The 14,206-nt window shown below is 39.5% G+C and overlaps 1 protein-coding gene across 9 annotated transcripts in view; it reads left to right on the forward strand.

The window, feature by feature from the left end:
• The first annotated feature begins 3,443 nt into the window (after nucleotides 1-3,443).
• Nucleotides 3,444-14,206, forward strand: part of dgki (diacylglycerol kinase, iota) — an 86,282-nt gene continuing 75,519 nt past the window's right edge. For 6 of the 9 annotated variants that reach the window (XM_032505614.1, XM_032505613.1, XM_032505619.1 and 3 more), the window contains exon 1: nucleotides 3,444-3,922. In XM_032505614.1, coding sequence (XP_032361505.1) covers nucleotides 3,705-3,922 — 218 coding nt within the window. In that variant the 5' untranslated portion in view covers nucleotides 3,444-3,704. The remainder of the gene's footprint in view (nucleotides 3,923-14,206) is intronic. The other 3 variants (XM_032505620.1, XM_032505622.1, XM_032505621.1) reach the window with 1 other exon arrangement.

A 14,206-nucleotide genomic window follows, 5' to 3' on the forward strand; every position in this document is an offset into this window, starting at 1 on the left:
AAGTAGTTATTTTGGAGATTATGGTCATTGTAGCAGTGTTTTGCCATTGAGAACGAGCTAGCGTGCTACGTTTAGCCACCTCGCCTCGGCTAGTTGCAGATGTTGAACAGTTTTTTTCCCAAGTTTGTATGCGTGTGGAAGCACCAGAGACACAAAATAACACCCCAAATTCCAGAAAAAGTGATTTTTTTCACAATATGGGCACTCTATTTACAGCCTTGCTGCTAGCATGGCTGCAGACTATTTTTTATTGTTTAAGAGCTGTTTTCTTTATAGTTATTTTAACCCTTGTGTTGTCTTCCCATCAAAATTGAAAATCAAGACTTTTTCTTATGTTTTTGTCCCTTTTTTCAACACTTTTGACACTTGTTGGACGTTTTCAACACTACGTAACTAACTTATTCACTTTAGTTTTACAGTTATTTTTTCAGAATTTATGGTCAATAAACCTCATTTATAGGAAATTAAACCTAATGTTTGAGTTAGAAAAGCAGAAATTAGGAATTATATAGACTAAAATTAAAGGAATGTATGTTGATGGATAATCACAGACTGGAATATGTCAACTATTACTCAATACTATTTCAAAACAACTTACATTTATTTTCTCAAAATGCTATAAAATTGAATAATACACCCTAAAATTAATGAAAGTAGAGATTTATACTTGCCAAAGAGTGTTGTGTGGAATCAACCATGTTATTTTGGGTAGTTAAAAGGAACATGGATATAGGAAAATGGGTCAATTTGACCCGAGGACAACATGAGGGTTAAATACAAACAGTGCCATTAAGTAGAAACATTCAGAAAAAGTGCAGCAACTGCTTAAAATATAATGTTTACTTCAGTTCAGCGGATGATAAATAGTTGTTGCTAGCTTCAAAGCAGTTTCTGTGCAACTTTAAATTAAGTTAAGGCCAAACTCCATTAGGACAGACAGGCGTCTCAGGATTAACACAATGGCCTACAGAGAAGTTTCTATCTCCTCCATCATGACAAGGTTCCTGAAATAGATCAGCAGCAGCGCCTCATAATTGGTTGTGCGTAATGCTCTGACAGTACCGAGACAATACACAGTCCCACGACTTCATAACAGTCCAGTCTCATAGTAACACAGCAACAATAAATTCCATTACCGCTCCAGTTATGGTGCTTCGTGTTTGTAATGAAACTGATAACGGAGCGGGCTTTCTAAACGGTGTGATGAACCATCGGATTGCAGGAGTTTTCATGTGAACAACTAGTTAAGAAATGAAAAAAATCTTTTACTAGGGGCATATAGAAAACGTTTTATTGCATCCTGGCTTTGTGACCATGTGTGAGAGTCTGGTCTTATCAAATTTGAAGATGGCTTCTGGACTTTTTTCTTCTTTTTCTAAAATGGTGTTTTTTTTTAGTGACCTTGCTTCCTCTTCTGGAGAGGGCCGTTAAAACACATTTCTTCCTCACAATTATGAGCTATAAGTCACAATTATAAAATGCTGCATTCAATATTTTAATTACCAGGACCAGGAGGATACAAAGCCAAGCTGTTGACTTTTTCAGTCAGTAATATGAGATGCAAAATCAAAACATTGACTTATTAAGTCAGAATTATGAGATACTAAGCCCAAATGTTTTTTTTAAAGATATTTTTTGGGCATTTAGTTTTGACAGAACAAGTTATGAAAGGGGGAATGACATACAGCAGAGAGCCGCAGGTTGGAGTTGAACCCAGGCCTGCTGCATCGAGGACCCCTGTACGTGGACGGCCGCTCTACCAACTGAGCTACCTGGCCGCCCCAAAGTCCAAATGTTGACTTATTAAGTCAAAAATATGATATTAAGTCAGAACTATGGGATACAAAGTCCAAATGTTGACATATTAAGTCAAAAATAGGTTGACCAAAAGGGTTGTAACACTGATAAAAACATTCAACCAAACTGAAGTTCTGACAACTAGAATGACTGCTTCTAAGTCTGTCATTTCAAATTTGTGCTTTGTTAAATTATTCATGGTTGATAAATGCAGAGATTCCAGACAGATGCGCCCCTGCAGAGAAAAGGTAGATGAAGGTCAAACAGTTGATCTCAGGTCAGTGACAACTTTATCAGACAGATGGCTCAGTGCAGGGAAGCGAGAGGACAGATGTGTCCTGATGTTTGACAGGAAGACCTACTGCTGCAAAGAATGAACTCACACTTAATGAAAGGCAATGTGAGAATACTATCATTACAACACAGCCTGTGTGTGTGTGTGTGTGTGTGTGTGTGTGTGTGTGTGTGTGAGATTAGTGTGTGAGAGTGAGATACTGGGAGGGTGCATGTGTTTGTGCGTGTGCGCTCACCCTCTGCCCTACTTTCTGACTGATGAGGCTGCAGAAAGGAGGAGGTGAGGGAATATCCCACAATGCCATGCTGCTCATCCCATGGGCCAGATGGATGGATGGACGGACACAGAAAGGCGGATAAGCTCATAGATGGATGGGTGCTGCAGTTAGTTGTAGTCCGCACACACTGAACGTGTTAATTGTCGCCGCCCTCACAGCAGATCGTGCTTTCGCAGTTTTTAGAACCTGTCATGTCACACAAAGGATCAAATACCCGACTTCCGGTCATATATTTGAACAATAAAAGCCTTTTTACAATAACGATGGTGCATACCATCGTAATCAGCAAGCATTGATTACCAATAAATATACTATATTTATACAGCACATTGAATTTCGAACAGTTTCCTGTCTTAACATTATGGAATATAATTTATGATTGATTTTAGACACAAGTAAATCACGTATTTATTGGATCAAAATCTGGTCTGAAAGATTTTGCAAAAGAAATTCTAATAAAAAATGAATTCAAATTCTTTAGTTGTAACTGAGCCTTTTGTAAACCTTTAAAAAAATCTGTATGAAAAATTCAAGTTCTTGACTGAGAAGAAAAAATTTGTAGTTATCAAATTAGAGAATGTATAAATAAAAGTTTTGCACAATTTATATCAGTGGTGATGTTACAGAATAATGAGATGATTTCTCATTCATCCTATTGTGTTGAAATAAGATGAGCAGATAAATAAAGTGTGCCCAGATCATATAGGTAATATATCAAATCAAATGATAGTAATTGTAACTGATAAAATAATACACAGTCTAGTGAAATTCTTGATGACTAGCTCCAGAACGAATCTAACAAATATGTAAAATAAAAAAGACAGACGGATAGATAGATAGATAGATAGATAGATAGATAGATAGATAGATAGATAACTGCTTTTATGTCATGAAAATTATTATTTTCAGACATAACCCTTTTCAACCAGTAGATACCAGTACACATATTTACATTGTTTTCGTTTTGTCTGTCTTCTACACAGTAGTTAAATGGAGTAATTTTGGGAAATGCTTTATTTTGAAGGTTAAAACGCTGCACTTCCTGCCTGACGTTGTTCGCTTGACGTAGCTCGCTTCCAGTTGGTTTGGGGCTCGTGAGTGCAGTTCGGTCTGTTGTCCAGGCGGCTGCGCGTGCTGCCGTGCCTGGCTGCAACACATACAAGCAGTCAACGGTCAACAATCACAACGCTTACGCCGCTAAAAAACGTTAACGCTGTCGTATTTACTCCCCCAAAACCGTTCAATCTTCCTCTCTAGCACCGGCACCTGTGCCCCCTCACAAGCCGGGAGAGAGTGGGGGTCCAGAGCGGGGCGAGACAGCAAGGACCGACCAGCATGGACCCCCAAGTGAAGGATCGAACTAGCCTGGCTGCAGGGGGCTTTAGCGGGCGCCTGGCCTCTCTTGGAGCCGACGGGGGGGACTCGGAGTCCGGAGCCGGCTCGGAAGAAACTGGCTGCTGCAGCGATACGTTCAGCAGTCTGCCGGACATGGAGCAGGAGACTCTGGAAGAGAAATTAAGAGGACTGGCGTTCAGAAAACAGACCTCCTATCGGTGAGTGGGGAGCTGGGAGGATGCTTGAACAGGATACTGGTCCAAGGAGATATGTTGGTGTTTGTATTTGTCTGTTATGAATGTTGCTAGCTCTCATGATTATTTTAATTAAGACTAATGTAAGAATTTCATGTAGGCTAGCTAAAGCTTATAAACAGGACAGGACACAAAGAGAGTGAGGGATTATATTAGAGGTTATTTTTTTGCTAATTCTCAAAGCTAAATTCTTACATAGCTACACACGTTCTGGGAAATATTAGCTTGTCCAGGCTGGCCACATTATTGTCTGGTAACAACAACAACAACAGCCTCAACATGGTGTTAATACACAACAGCATTTAAGCTCATGTCAGTACTGGACCAAGACAATTTTGCATAAGCAACAATGCGTTTGCATGTCCCTGTGGTGTTGTAGCATGTGAAGAGGGGAAGGGGAGGGGGGGAGGAGAAACAGTATTGATTGTGTGTGTGTGTGTGTGTGTGTGTGTGTGTGTGTGTGTGTGTGTGTTTTTTGGTCTTAGCGGGTTTGGTCTCAGGCCAGTTTTCACTATCAACAGCAGCTGCCAGTCACACCAGGGTGTGCTGCGGCTGGCATTTACACACACACACACACACACACACACACACACACACACACACACACACACACACACACACACACACACACACACCACAACCACCACAAACTAACTCAAATGTCAGTGTCAGGAATTTGTGGCATCTGTCAATTTAGTCTTGTCTGTGGCTCTGACTATGAATGTGTGTCAACCTAAATGATCTGCATTTGGAGGTCAAATCCATCGTTTTAACTTGTTTGTGTCTGAATGACTTGTTTGTGGAACTGTGGCAAAGTGAAGCAACAGTTTGTGCATCTAAAATCTCCTAAATCTATGTCAGCAATTGAATAGTTGTGGATTTTTGACTCATCCTAAGAGTAATATGGCGATAAGGTCACATACCTGCCTGGTTGTATTTCAGACTTTTAGTTTTAATTCTACATCTTTATCCATTCACCTTCATTTGAAAAATAAATCTAGGGCTTCACAGTATAACCTAAAATGAAAATCACGATTAATTTGCACATTTATCTCAATAACGATAAATGAATGGAAAAAAAATAATTTGTTCTTTTTATCGTCATAGTTCATTAGCAAAGTTTGTACTGTAAATAGGCTCAAATATTGAAGTTGAGATATTTTTCTGATTCAAAGTGCTTATTTTTGGGATTTTAAAATAACTGAAGGAAAGACACAAAGCTGGAACTATTATGGCCGTGTATTGAAAATGTATACAGTTGAAATGAAAGCACAAATTGCTTGAAATGAAAGTGTCTTGTGAAAAAAAGTCAAACATTTTTCACAATTATCGTCATGGGAAAAATACGTCGACAGCTTCAGAATTTCGATGTCTATACATTTTAGATTAATCGTCCAGCCCTAATCTCTACGCACTGAAATGTGAAAACAAGCGCTCATATTAGTTTTGAATAAAGCGTTTCGCGAGTGCAATGAGATTAAATATGCATTGTGTAAACACATTAAAACAGAATAAACTGACCATTTAGGAAGGAAATTCATTGCATTTGAATAAGGGATGGCACAATATAATCCAATCACAATCCATTTGACAGATGATAATTTGTCCCAATCATTATATTCATTTTTTCTGAAGATTCATAGTCTTTTAAGCACCCACTTGAGCTACATGTACTGTAAGGCACATGCGTTACCAAGGGAAGTCTCACCACTCTTTCCCTTTTTATTGAACCATAATTGATAGAGTATCTCTTCCTCTGTGTTTTCCCCGGGGTAAACCGTCTTCGGTTTCCAGGAGATTGTGCTTCACGGGGAGTGCCACAGCTGGTTTGCCCTGTCCAATTCAGTTTGGAGTGGTTTGTTCTGACAAATCTGTTGCCTTAGTCAAAAAAAAAAAGAGCAGTGCACTGGTGAAGGGATGGATTTGGTACATTGCATCATGTCGGGAACCCTTTTCTAATCTATGCACTCTGAAGTAGAGGCTGACATTAGATGATGAGTTTTATACAACCCACGGAGATGTTCTATTATCATCTGACTCTCAGAGTTTCAGCATGGAGTCATGATGTTTCATTATTTATTCAACATTAATTCGAGAGATGAGTGAAACGTTTGGGATGTTTAGAGGTGCGCTGATCATTCTTCAGCTGCAGAAACACTTCAGTATTTTATTTTATTCTGGTGAACACCGGCTGAAGTATTCTAAACCAGTCTAATATTAATATTCGCAAAAGATAAACCGTTCATATTTGACATGTGGGGACGCTGTTAGCTGTCCTCCAGACATTTTGATGTAGTTTTTTCCCCCGCATGACGGTCACTGATGAGTCACTGGGCCTTGGTGCTCTGCAAAACGACTTTTGTTTTAGTCTGGACTGCATTAGTCCGGTTGCTCTTAAAGCTGTCGCGGGCTGTTGGACCTGTTTGAACGTGTGCAGTCGAGCAGCAAACTACACCTCAAAATAACGGACTCTCTCTAGTTAAATGAGGAGATATGTCTGTACGATAGATGTGAAGCTACAGCCAGCAGTTAGCTTAGCTTAGCATAAAGATTGGAAACACGTAGAAACAGCTAGCCTGGCTTTGTCCAAAGATAAATAAAATCAGCCCACCAACACCTCTGAAGCTCACTCATTCACACGCTTTATTTGTTTAATCAGTGGTTTGTGGTTGTGGTTTTACAAGCGGTTATGCACTGGACTATTTTTTTTCTTCTCCGCCGGTTGCCTGGCGACCTCACAGCGATGACAATTGGACCGCTCCCAAAAATCTCGAACTATTCCTTTTACGTGGAACCTGGAGTCAAATACTACTAAAGGCTTGCTTAAAAGTCATCATTTTTAGCTCTGCCCGCATTATTTGAATCTGAAATAGTAAATTTGCTCTTTGAATAAGAAGTCAAACAATATTTCCCACCCAGACCCCCTCTGCTCCTGAAGGATTTCCAAGTCATTTTATTCAGCGCTCATGTACTGTACACGGCTTCACTGGAAATCCCCAGTGGGATTAATTTCATTTGGGAAGAGAACGTTTGGCTCATGTGACTGCAGCCATTGTTTGCTATTGTTTATACAAATGTATTTTTGGCTAAATACAAGAAGAACATTTTACTATTAATGAAAAAGTGCACCTTCACTTATTCTTTTATGGAGTTTTGTTCTATTACTATTCTACAGACTAGACTGTTCTGGATTACTATTGACTATTTGAGATTTTGGCTTAATTTTTATTCCTCCACAGTAATTGTATGTATGTAGTCTGGTACCTTTTAATTCATATGTCATAAATCTGTCTGTCAGTGTCTCTACATAAAAATGATAGAGGCACACAGGAGGGTCGGTTACATGCCGCCATGTCGTGGTGTTGGTAGTCTTGCTTTGCCAGACCTTCCTCCACAGCGCTGCGGAGGAAGGTCTGGTTAGCATTCTGGGATGGGAGAAAAGCGTGCTCAGGTTTATTGGCAATTCTTGAAACCGATCACAATCGTTATGGACAGCTAGCTAGCGGTCTGGATTGACCCTGCAGAGATCTGAGGAGCGGTTAACCACAGTCCTCAGAAATCCACCGGAGTTTAAAATACCAACACAAAGGAAGCGGAAGGAAACAGACATCTGCGAAAAGATATGCTTCTGGCAGAATTTCCTGCGGTACCGGAGCAATCCCTGAAGTGGAACGTCATGGATATAGGCTATGGTGTTGGTGTTTTGACTTTTGACCTTTTTGGATGAAGCTATGGCTAGTCTGTAAATTTTTCCTTATCACGGGATGAGCCATGTGGAGGAAATGGCATTAGGCAGTCAAGGGAGAGGATTTGTAAGAAGGTAGTTTAGCTTTGAAGTGGCCAGTGCTAACAAGTGAATTACCATATGTGGCAATATGAAAGAGCTGAGAAATGATGTCGTTGAACATCAAAGGTGTCTGCGTGCTTTTGTGGTAATGTGTTTATGGCAGCGTAAGGCACGTGTAACTTATCTGCCAGACATTCGTCACACTTTGTCTCTGTGTGTTTGTGTGTGTGTTCCCAGAAGACTGTCCTTCCTTTTATCTATTCTTAGACGTCTCTCCCGTCTTCATGATGGTCAGAAAGACAATTGCTTTGTGTGTGTGAGTGTCATGCCAACCAGTTAGTCAGCACACCAGTTAGTCTGTTAGACATTACTCCAGTTAGTACTCAGTCAAGCAGCTGGACACCCAATCTTTAAATGAGTCAGAAAATCTTTTTTTTCCTGGCACTTCTTCTACCTGGGACAGTCAGCTGGTCAGCAGTTAATTTATATATTGTTGGAGCATCCAGCTGTCAAGAAAGGTAGACTACTGTATCCAAATCGACATGGGCCCTAATGGTGATCCTGCATCTTAGACTTAGACTTAGACTTAGACTTAGACTTCTCTTTATTGATCCTTTTGGACTGACTCCCGCAGGAAATGAAAGTTCCAGCAGCAGTTTTGTCAAGAACAAGAAATAAAAATAGATAAAAAGACGTATAAAGACACAAAATCACAAAAATACCAATAAAAATAATAACAACAATAAGAACATTTGTCAAATAAACAAGAAAAACCATAATTATTTAAAGTGCAGTGTTGAGTCCAGTGTTAAAAAATTATTAAAAGTGACCAGGTGTAATTTAAGTCCAGGTGCATGTTGTATTTATGTTGTATGTATGTATGTTGTATGTATGTATGTATGTATTATGTATGATGTATTGTATGTATTGCCCTCTCTGCCCATTTCCTCCTCCCCCCTAGTGGGAGTTGTAGAGTCTGATGGCATGAGGGACAAAGGAGTCCTTGAGTCTGTTGGTCCGGCACTTGGGAAGGAGCAGCCTTCCACTGAACCGGCTCCTCTGGGTGCTGATGACGTGTGCACTGTGCTGGCATTGTCAGTATGTCCAGCAGTTTTTCCAATGTCCTCCTCTCTGCCACCGTCACCAGTGAGTCCAGCTTCATGCCGACCACAGAGCCGGCCCGCCTGATCAGTTTATCCAGCCAGTTTATCTTCACAGCCTTTAGACTCATATTCAAACAACAGACCATCCCTGACCACTCTTTGTAGACATCTGCAATATCTGCAACTCACTGAACTATTACTATTACTAATGTCACAATTGACTGATGGCTGTACAAAGATAAGCATAAAATATCGCAATGCAACTTGGCTGGAATTAGTGGTGGGAGATATGTTGATATATAGCGAGATTTAACGTAACGTTTATGGGTGCATCGGGCAATTATGGGCAAGATTTTGCAAATAGGATTTTTTTGTTTTGTCTAACCAATTAACCCCCAAAAATGTAAAACAAAAAGAAAAGCCAAATGGAAAGCCTTCGGATGGCTTTTTTTGTCTGACTAACAGTCCAAACCCCCATCATATTCAGTTAACTAGATATGACAAAACTGAAAAGATTAACAGTGTGTTCTTAATCTGTCCGCAATTAGCTACTTGATTAATTGACATATCGATTCAGCTCTAGTTGCAAATCAATGATAAACAAGACATATTTATGGCCATTTTGAATATTAACAAAAAGTTTGCAACAATGCGATGAAATATTTTGATCTGCAAAATATTAATTGTATGAAATAAAAACAGGCAGTCTTGTCTGGTTATTTTATTCATTGTGTTGCATCATTATGCTATATGTCATAATATAACGAATAAATTGACAATACAAGTGAAATAACATTGACATTAATGTATCAAAAAATGACGAATGCATGCATGATTACATATAAAATACTAAAATTGTTTAATACAAATAAATATAGATATTTGCTGTATGTGATAACAAATGTTCTAGCCTAAAACACGCGTGACATCGCTTAGAGCACTTTTTAAAGCTGATATGCATTAATATTGTCCCACTGTTAGACACTGTCCATAGCTGCTTCTTATATATATATATATATATATATATATATATATCTATATCAGCACTGTTAAGATTGCCCTTCGGACCACACAGAACCAGACACGATGCTACAGCTGGATGGACAAAGGCTTTTAATGACCACATGAACCTCTGCTCGACCCTCCACGTGGCAGACTAGCCAGCGGCCCCTGGCCATAACTCTGCTGAGTAAACATGCCACCATGACCTGTTGGCCCAAGAGGGAAAAATACAAAGAAACAAGCGCTTTGTTTCTTCACCCAGCTTATCATGTGGTGAGATTTCACCACCGCCTGTGTGGGAAATGGTGCAGAAACAAACTGCCACAGGACAGGATGTCGACACGTTATCCTTCCACTATTTACAGCCCACTTCACAAACAGCGGATCACAATAAGTGCATGTCATACACAGTCCAATTTACTTTGGGGTTCATGTCCTCTTAGGCTTCGGGACAATCTACAGTAGGGACGGGGAAGAAAGACCGGTGAGACACGAAGAGAGGAAAAACATAAGATATAAATGTATCTCATGTTGCTCCTGCTGCGTACCACCTGCAGGGGTAAACAGTGATCAAAGGCCTTTCATCATCTGACGCTGCCAGAATCTAAAACTCTGTTCAGCCTTCAATTAGGACAAAATACAAAGAGTAGAGGGAGAATAGAGGGAGGGATAAAAAAAAAAAGATGGGGGGGGGGAATAAAATGATGTTTGAGACAAAGTCAAATGGGGACTCAAGACAGGCAGAAAAAGGAGGACTAGCGACAGATTTGGCGCCTACTTGCTAAAGGGCACTTACTGTATGACCCGATGGAGAACTAATACATTAGGTGGAGCAAATAAAGTTAACTTGCTCTAAAAATAAAACAAGGCTGATAACTCGTATGACTTCCAAGACTGCCTTTAGGCGTCTGAATAAAGCATTTAAGGTCCCGGATATATATTTTTTTATTTTTCCTCACCAGTCTACCTAAGATTTCATAAGTGTTCTGTCTGTATGCTAAATGCTTTAATTGTGTTGCTCTAGAACATTTCATTTCAAAAATAAAATAAAACTTGGCACTAGAAAGAGTTTAGTGGATCGGCATGTTTGAGTTGAGCCTTTATCAGATTTCATAGGCATATTTACCTTGGGGCTCCTAAAGGCAGTCATGCATTTTTAACCTTGTGACCCAAGTCTTTAGTTCTTTTTATATAAACAATGCACATGGTTCAACAGCCTAAAAGAAAACCATATTTCAGATTTAGAAAACCTCTGTAATGCCATGGTGCTTAAAGTAATTGTCTAACCGAGCAGTCCGTGCAATGCATCACCCCAGGGAAGTTAAGTCTGAAAGGTCATTATACTCAACAGGAAACAACATTCAACACATTTAATTCATCACAGGGAGTACTCGCATATGATTCTTTTTTAATACTGTAGTACAAAAAGTAAAGATGTTTGGTATGAATCGGAAATGGAGAGAAATTATGCACTATATAAATAAACAAGCAAGTTTGTTAAATCACGAGATGTCCAATTCCTTTTACACAAGTTTTAACCAAAAGACAGAAAGTAAATATGTGAAAAGCAGAAGTGCTGCATCGACATATATATATATATATATATATATATATATATATATCAAAGATCACGATATGTTTTATCAAGTACCTCGATATATCAATAACGCAATGATGTTGACTATTGGTGCTTTCACAAAATATTGACACAATGAGATTTTTGATGAATAATCATCAGTAATGTGGTGATACAATGACTAAGTGGGAAAAGGCAAATAAAAGAACAGTCTGGGAAGTTCAGAAAATTACAAATTTACTGTAATGCAGCCTTTAAGACCAGGAAGAAACACCCCTTATGCCATATTACGATATCCAAAATCAAAGACATATATATATATATATATATACTATATATATATATATATATATATATATATATATATATATATATATATATATATTTTTTATATATATATATATAGGAGCACAAAACAACAGTTGGAAATTTGATAACGGCTCGTTTATTGCTAAGGCTATATGGTCAAAATTTTATGATTTATTAAAAATAAAAAACAACAACTCATAACGGTGCCTTATTTCACCAGTAAATTGCTGGTAAACAACAAAAACAATCACTAGATGGGAGAAGGTTATTTTACATAACTTTGAATGCACCACGAGGCGAGTTTTCAAGTAAATGGCGTCTGTGTTGTTTTACCCATAACAGCAGCTGCATGTCGCTGATGAGGAAATGAGGCATCAAAATCCGTGTTACTGTTCGGTCTGATGGAGACCGACCGGTCGTTAAGGCACCGGTGCCTTATTAGTACCGGGTCTCGGTACCCAAACTGTGTTGATCTTCTGGTGTTTTTCTACTATGTCGTCTGTGAAAGATTAAATGATTTAACTCTTTCTGTAAGAATAATATATGAGATTATTAATGTTTGTCAGTAACTTGCACAAAGGGCTTGTTGCACCCTTTGTTTGACTGGGAATCTTTTTAAACTACTAAAATCAATGAGGAATGAGATCTTTCACCTGAATACACCTGTACACTCAGCGGTGTCCTGTACAAAGCGGTTCCCTTATGGTTTATACAACCAGGATGAGTCAGTTGTGTTGCTCAGTCCGTGTTAAATTCAGTGGAACGCTTTGGCTCAGAGTCTGGGCAGCTTAAAGACACTCATGAATGTTTAAGCAGATGATCAGAGCACCAATTGTTGATGAAATACAAGGCTCACTGACACAATTTCCCCTCTCTCATTTCATCCTCAGGATGGAGGAACAGATATACATGCATATTTATGATACGCCTCCCGTTTGGTTTATAATTCTGCGTTGAATCTACGGCGTAGGTACGGGTAGACGTGGACACTACGCTGTAGCCATCGCGTTCTCACACCCATTGAATTTTCCTCAAATGTTTCCTTAGAAACAGCCATCATGAGACGCTGAGTTAATCAAGTGTCGACACCTAAGGGTGAAACTTTGCTTGTTAGTTGAAAACAATGAAGATGGTTTGTAACCTCTCCAGCTGACAACACGGCCTAGATTATTGGGCATTTTTGGCCTTTATTTTTGACAGGACAGCTGAAGCCATGAAAGGGGAGAGGGGGGGGGGGGGGGGGGGGGGTGACAAGCAGCAAAGGACCCTGGGCCGCTCTGTTGAGGAGTAAATCTCCATGGCCGCCCGCTCTACCAAGTGAGCTATACAAGTGCCAAAAACATTTTAAATCTTGATCCATTTTTAGTGTAAAGTATTTGAAACATACAGTATTTCATAATTATTTAATTGTGTAATGTTCTGGCCCAACAAGTTGCTTAGAGGTCCTTTCAAACATGTTCCTGATGCTGTGACTGACCACTTAGGGTGAAGGTGAGGTGGATATAAGCACTTTGAGCAGGACTTTATCTTTTTGTGGCTCAGCCAAACGTGGCGAATAACGTGTACGTTAGCATGAGAGTAAGTAAGCCTGTGTTAATCACGCTGATGTGATGTGTTTCTCTGCTGTCTCTTATCTTATCTTTCTTTACACATATTATAGACAGACAGAGGCGTTAGTACATTCCTCCCCACTTTCTCTGAATAACGCCGTTCCAGTTGGCTGGCGGTGTGTTTGTGTGTGCTTACGCACATCAATCATTTTCTGCTAGGAAGAATGATGATGGCTGTTTTAGGAATAGTAGTAAGATTGCTGCTCTCTCTCTCTCTCTCTCTCTCTCTCTCTCTCTCTCTCTCCTTGCCTTGCCTTGCCTTGCCTTTTCAGGAGTGTTTAAGAGTGTGAGTGTGTGTGTGTGTGTGTGTTGGGGATTATTTTGCCCATAATGCACTGTGCTGAGGCATTATGTGGGATTCGCTGTCAGGAGCCGCTCCTTATTAGTCGTCTGGCTGGCTGTAAGAGGCTTTCTGCTTCAAAATGAAGCTAAAAAAAAACAACCAAGAGGGTGAAAGGCGAAAAAGAAGAGAAAAGAGAAGTGGATCTTTCTGGTGTTATAGAAAAGAAGAGGATCCTTGTTTGAGAGAAACCTTGACTGAGTCAATAGCTTACTTCTCTATCAGACTCTTCTTGTCTAATTGTGAAAAAAAGGTTTCGGCAAGACTTTACCCGAGACATGCGCCGGTTATGGCCTTGTGTGTTTCACAAATGATTTTAAAAAAGCGCTATTGGTGAACGTCTAGCTTTATTGAGCCTAACTTCTCACTGGGATCGAGCTTCCAGTGTGTTTCTCTGAGCTGTCTGACAGTAAACATTTTTTTTAAAGTGACAAAATGGATTATTTTAATAACGCAGCACTTAAAAGGCCGTGACAGCACTGAGCTCCTGTACCTGCTTGTTTTTTAGGTTTATGATTAAC

This window comes from Etheostoma spectabile, chromosome 23, assembly GCF_008692095.1.
Source record: "Etheostoma spectabile isolate EspeVRDwgs_2016 chromosome 23, UIUC_Espe_1.0, whole genome shotgun sequence".
NCBI classification, from domain to species: domain Eukaryota; kingdom Metazoa; phylum Chordata; class Actinopteri; order Perciformes; family Percidae; genus Etheostoma; species Etheostoma spectabile.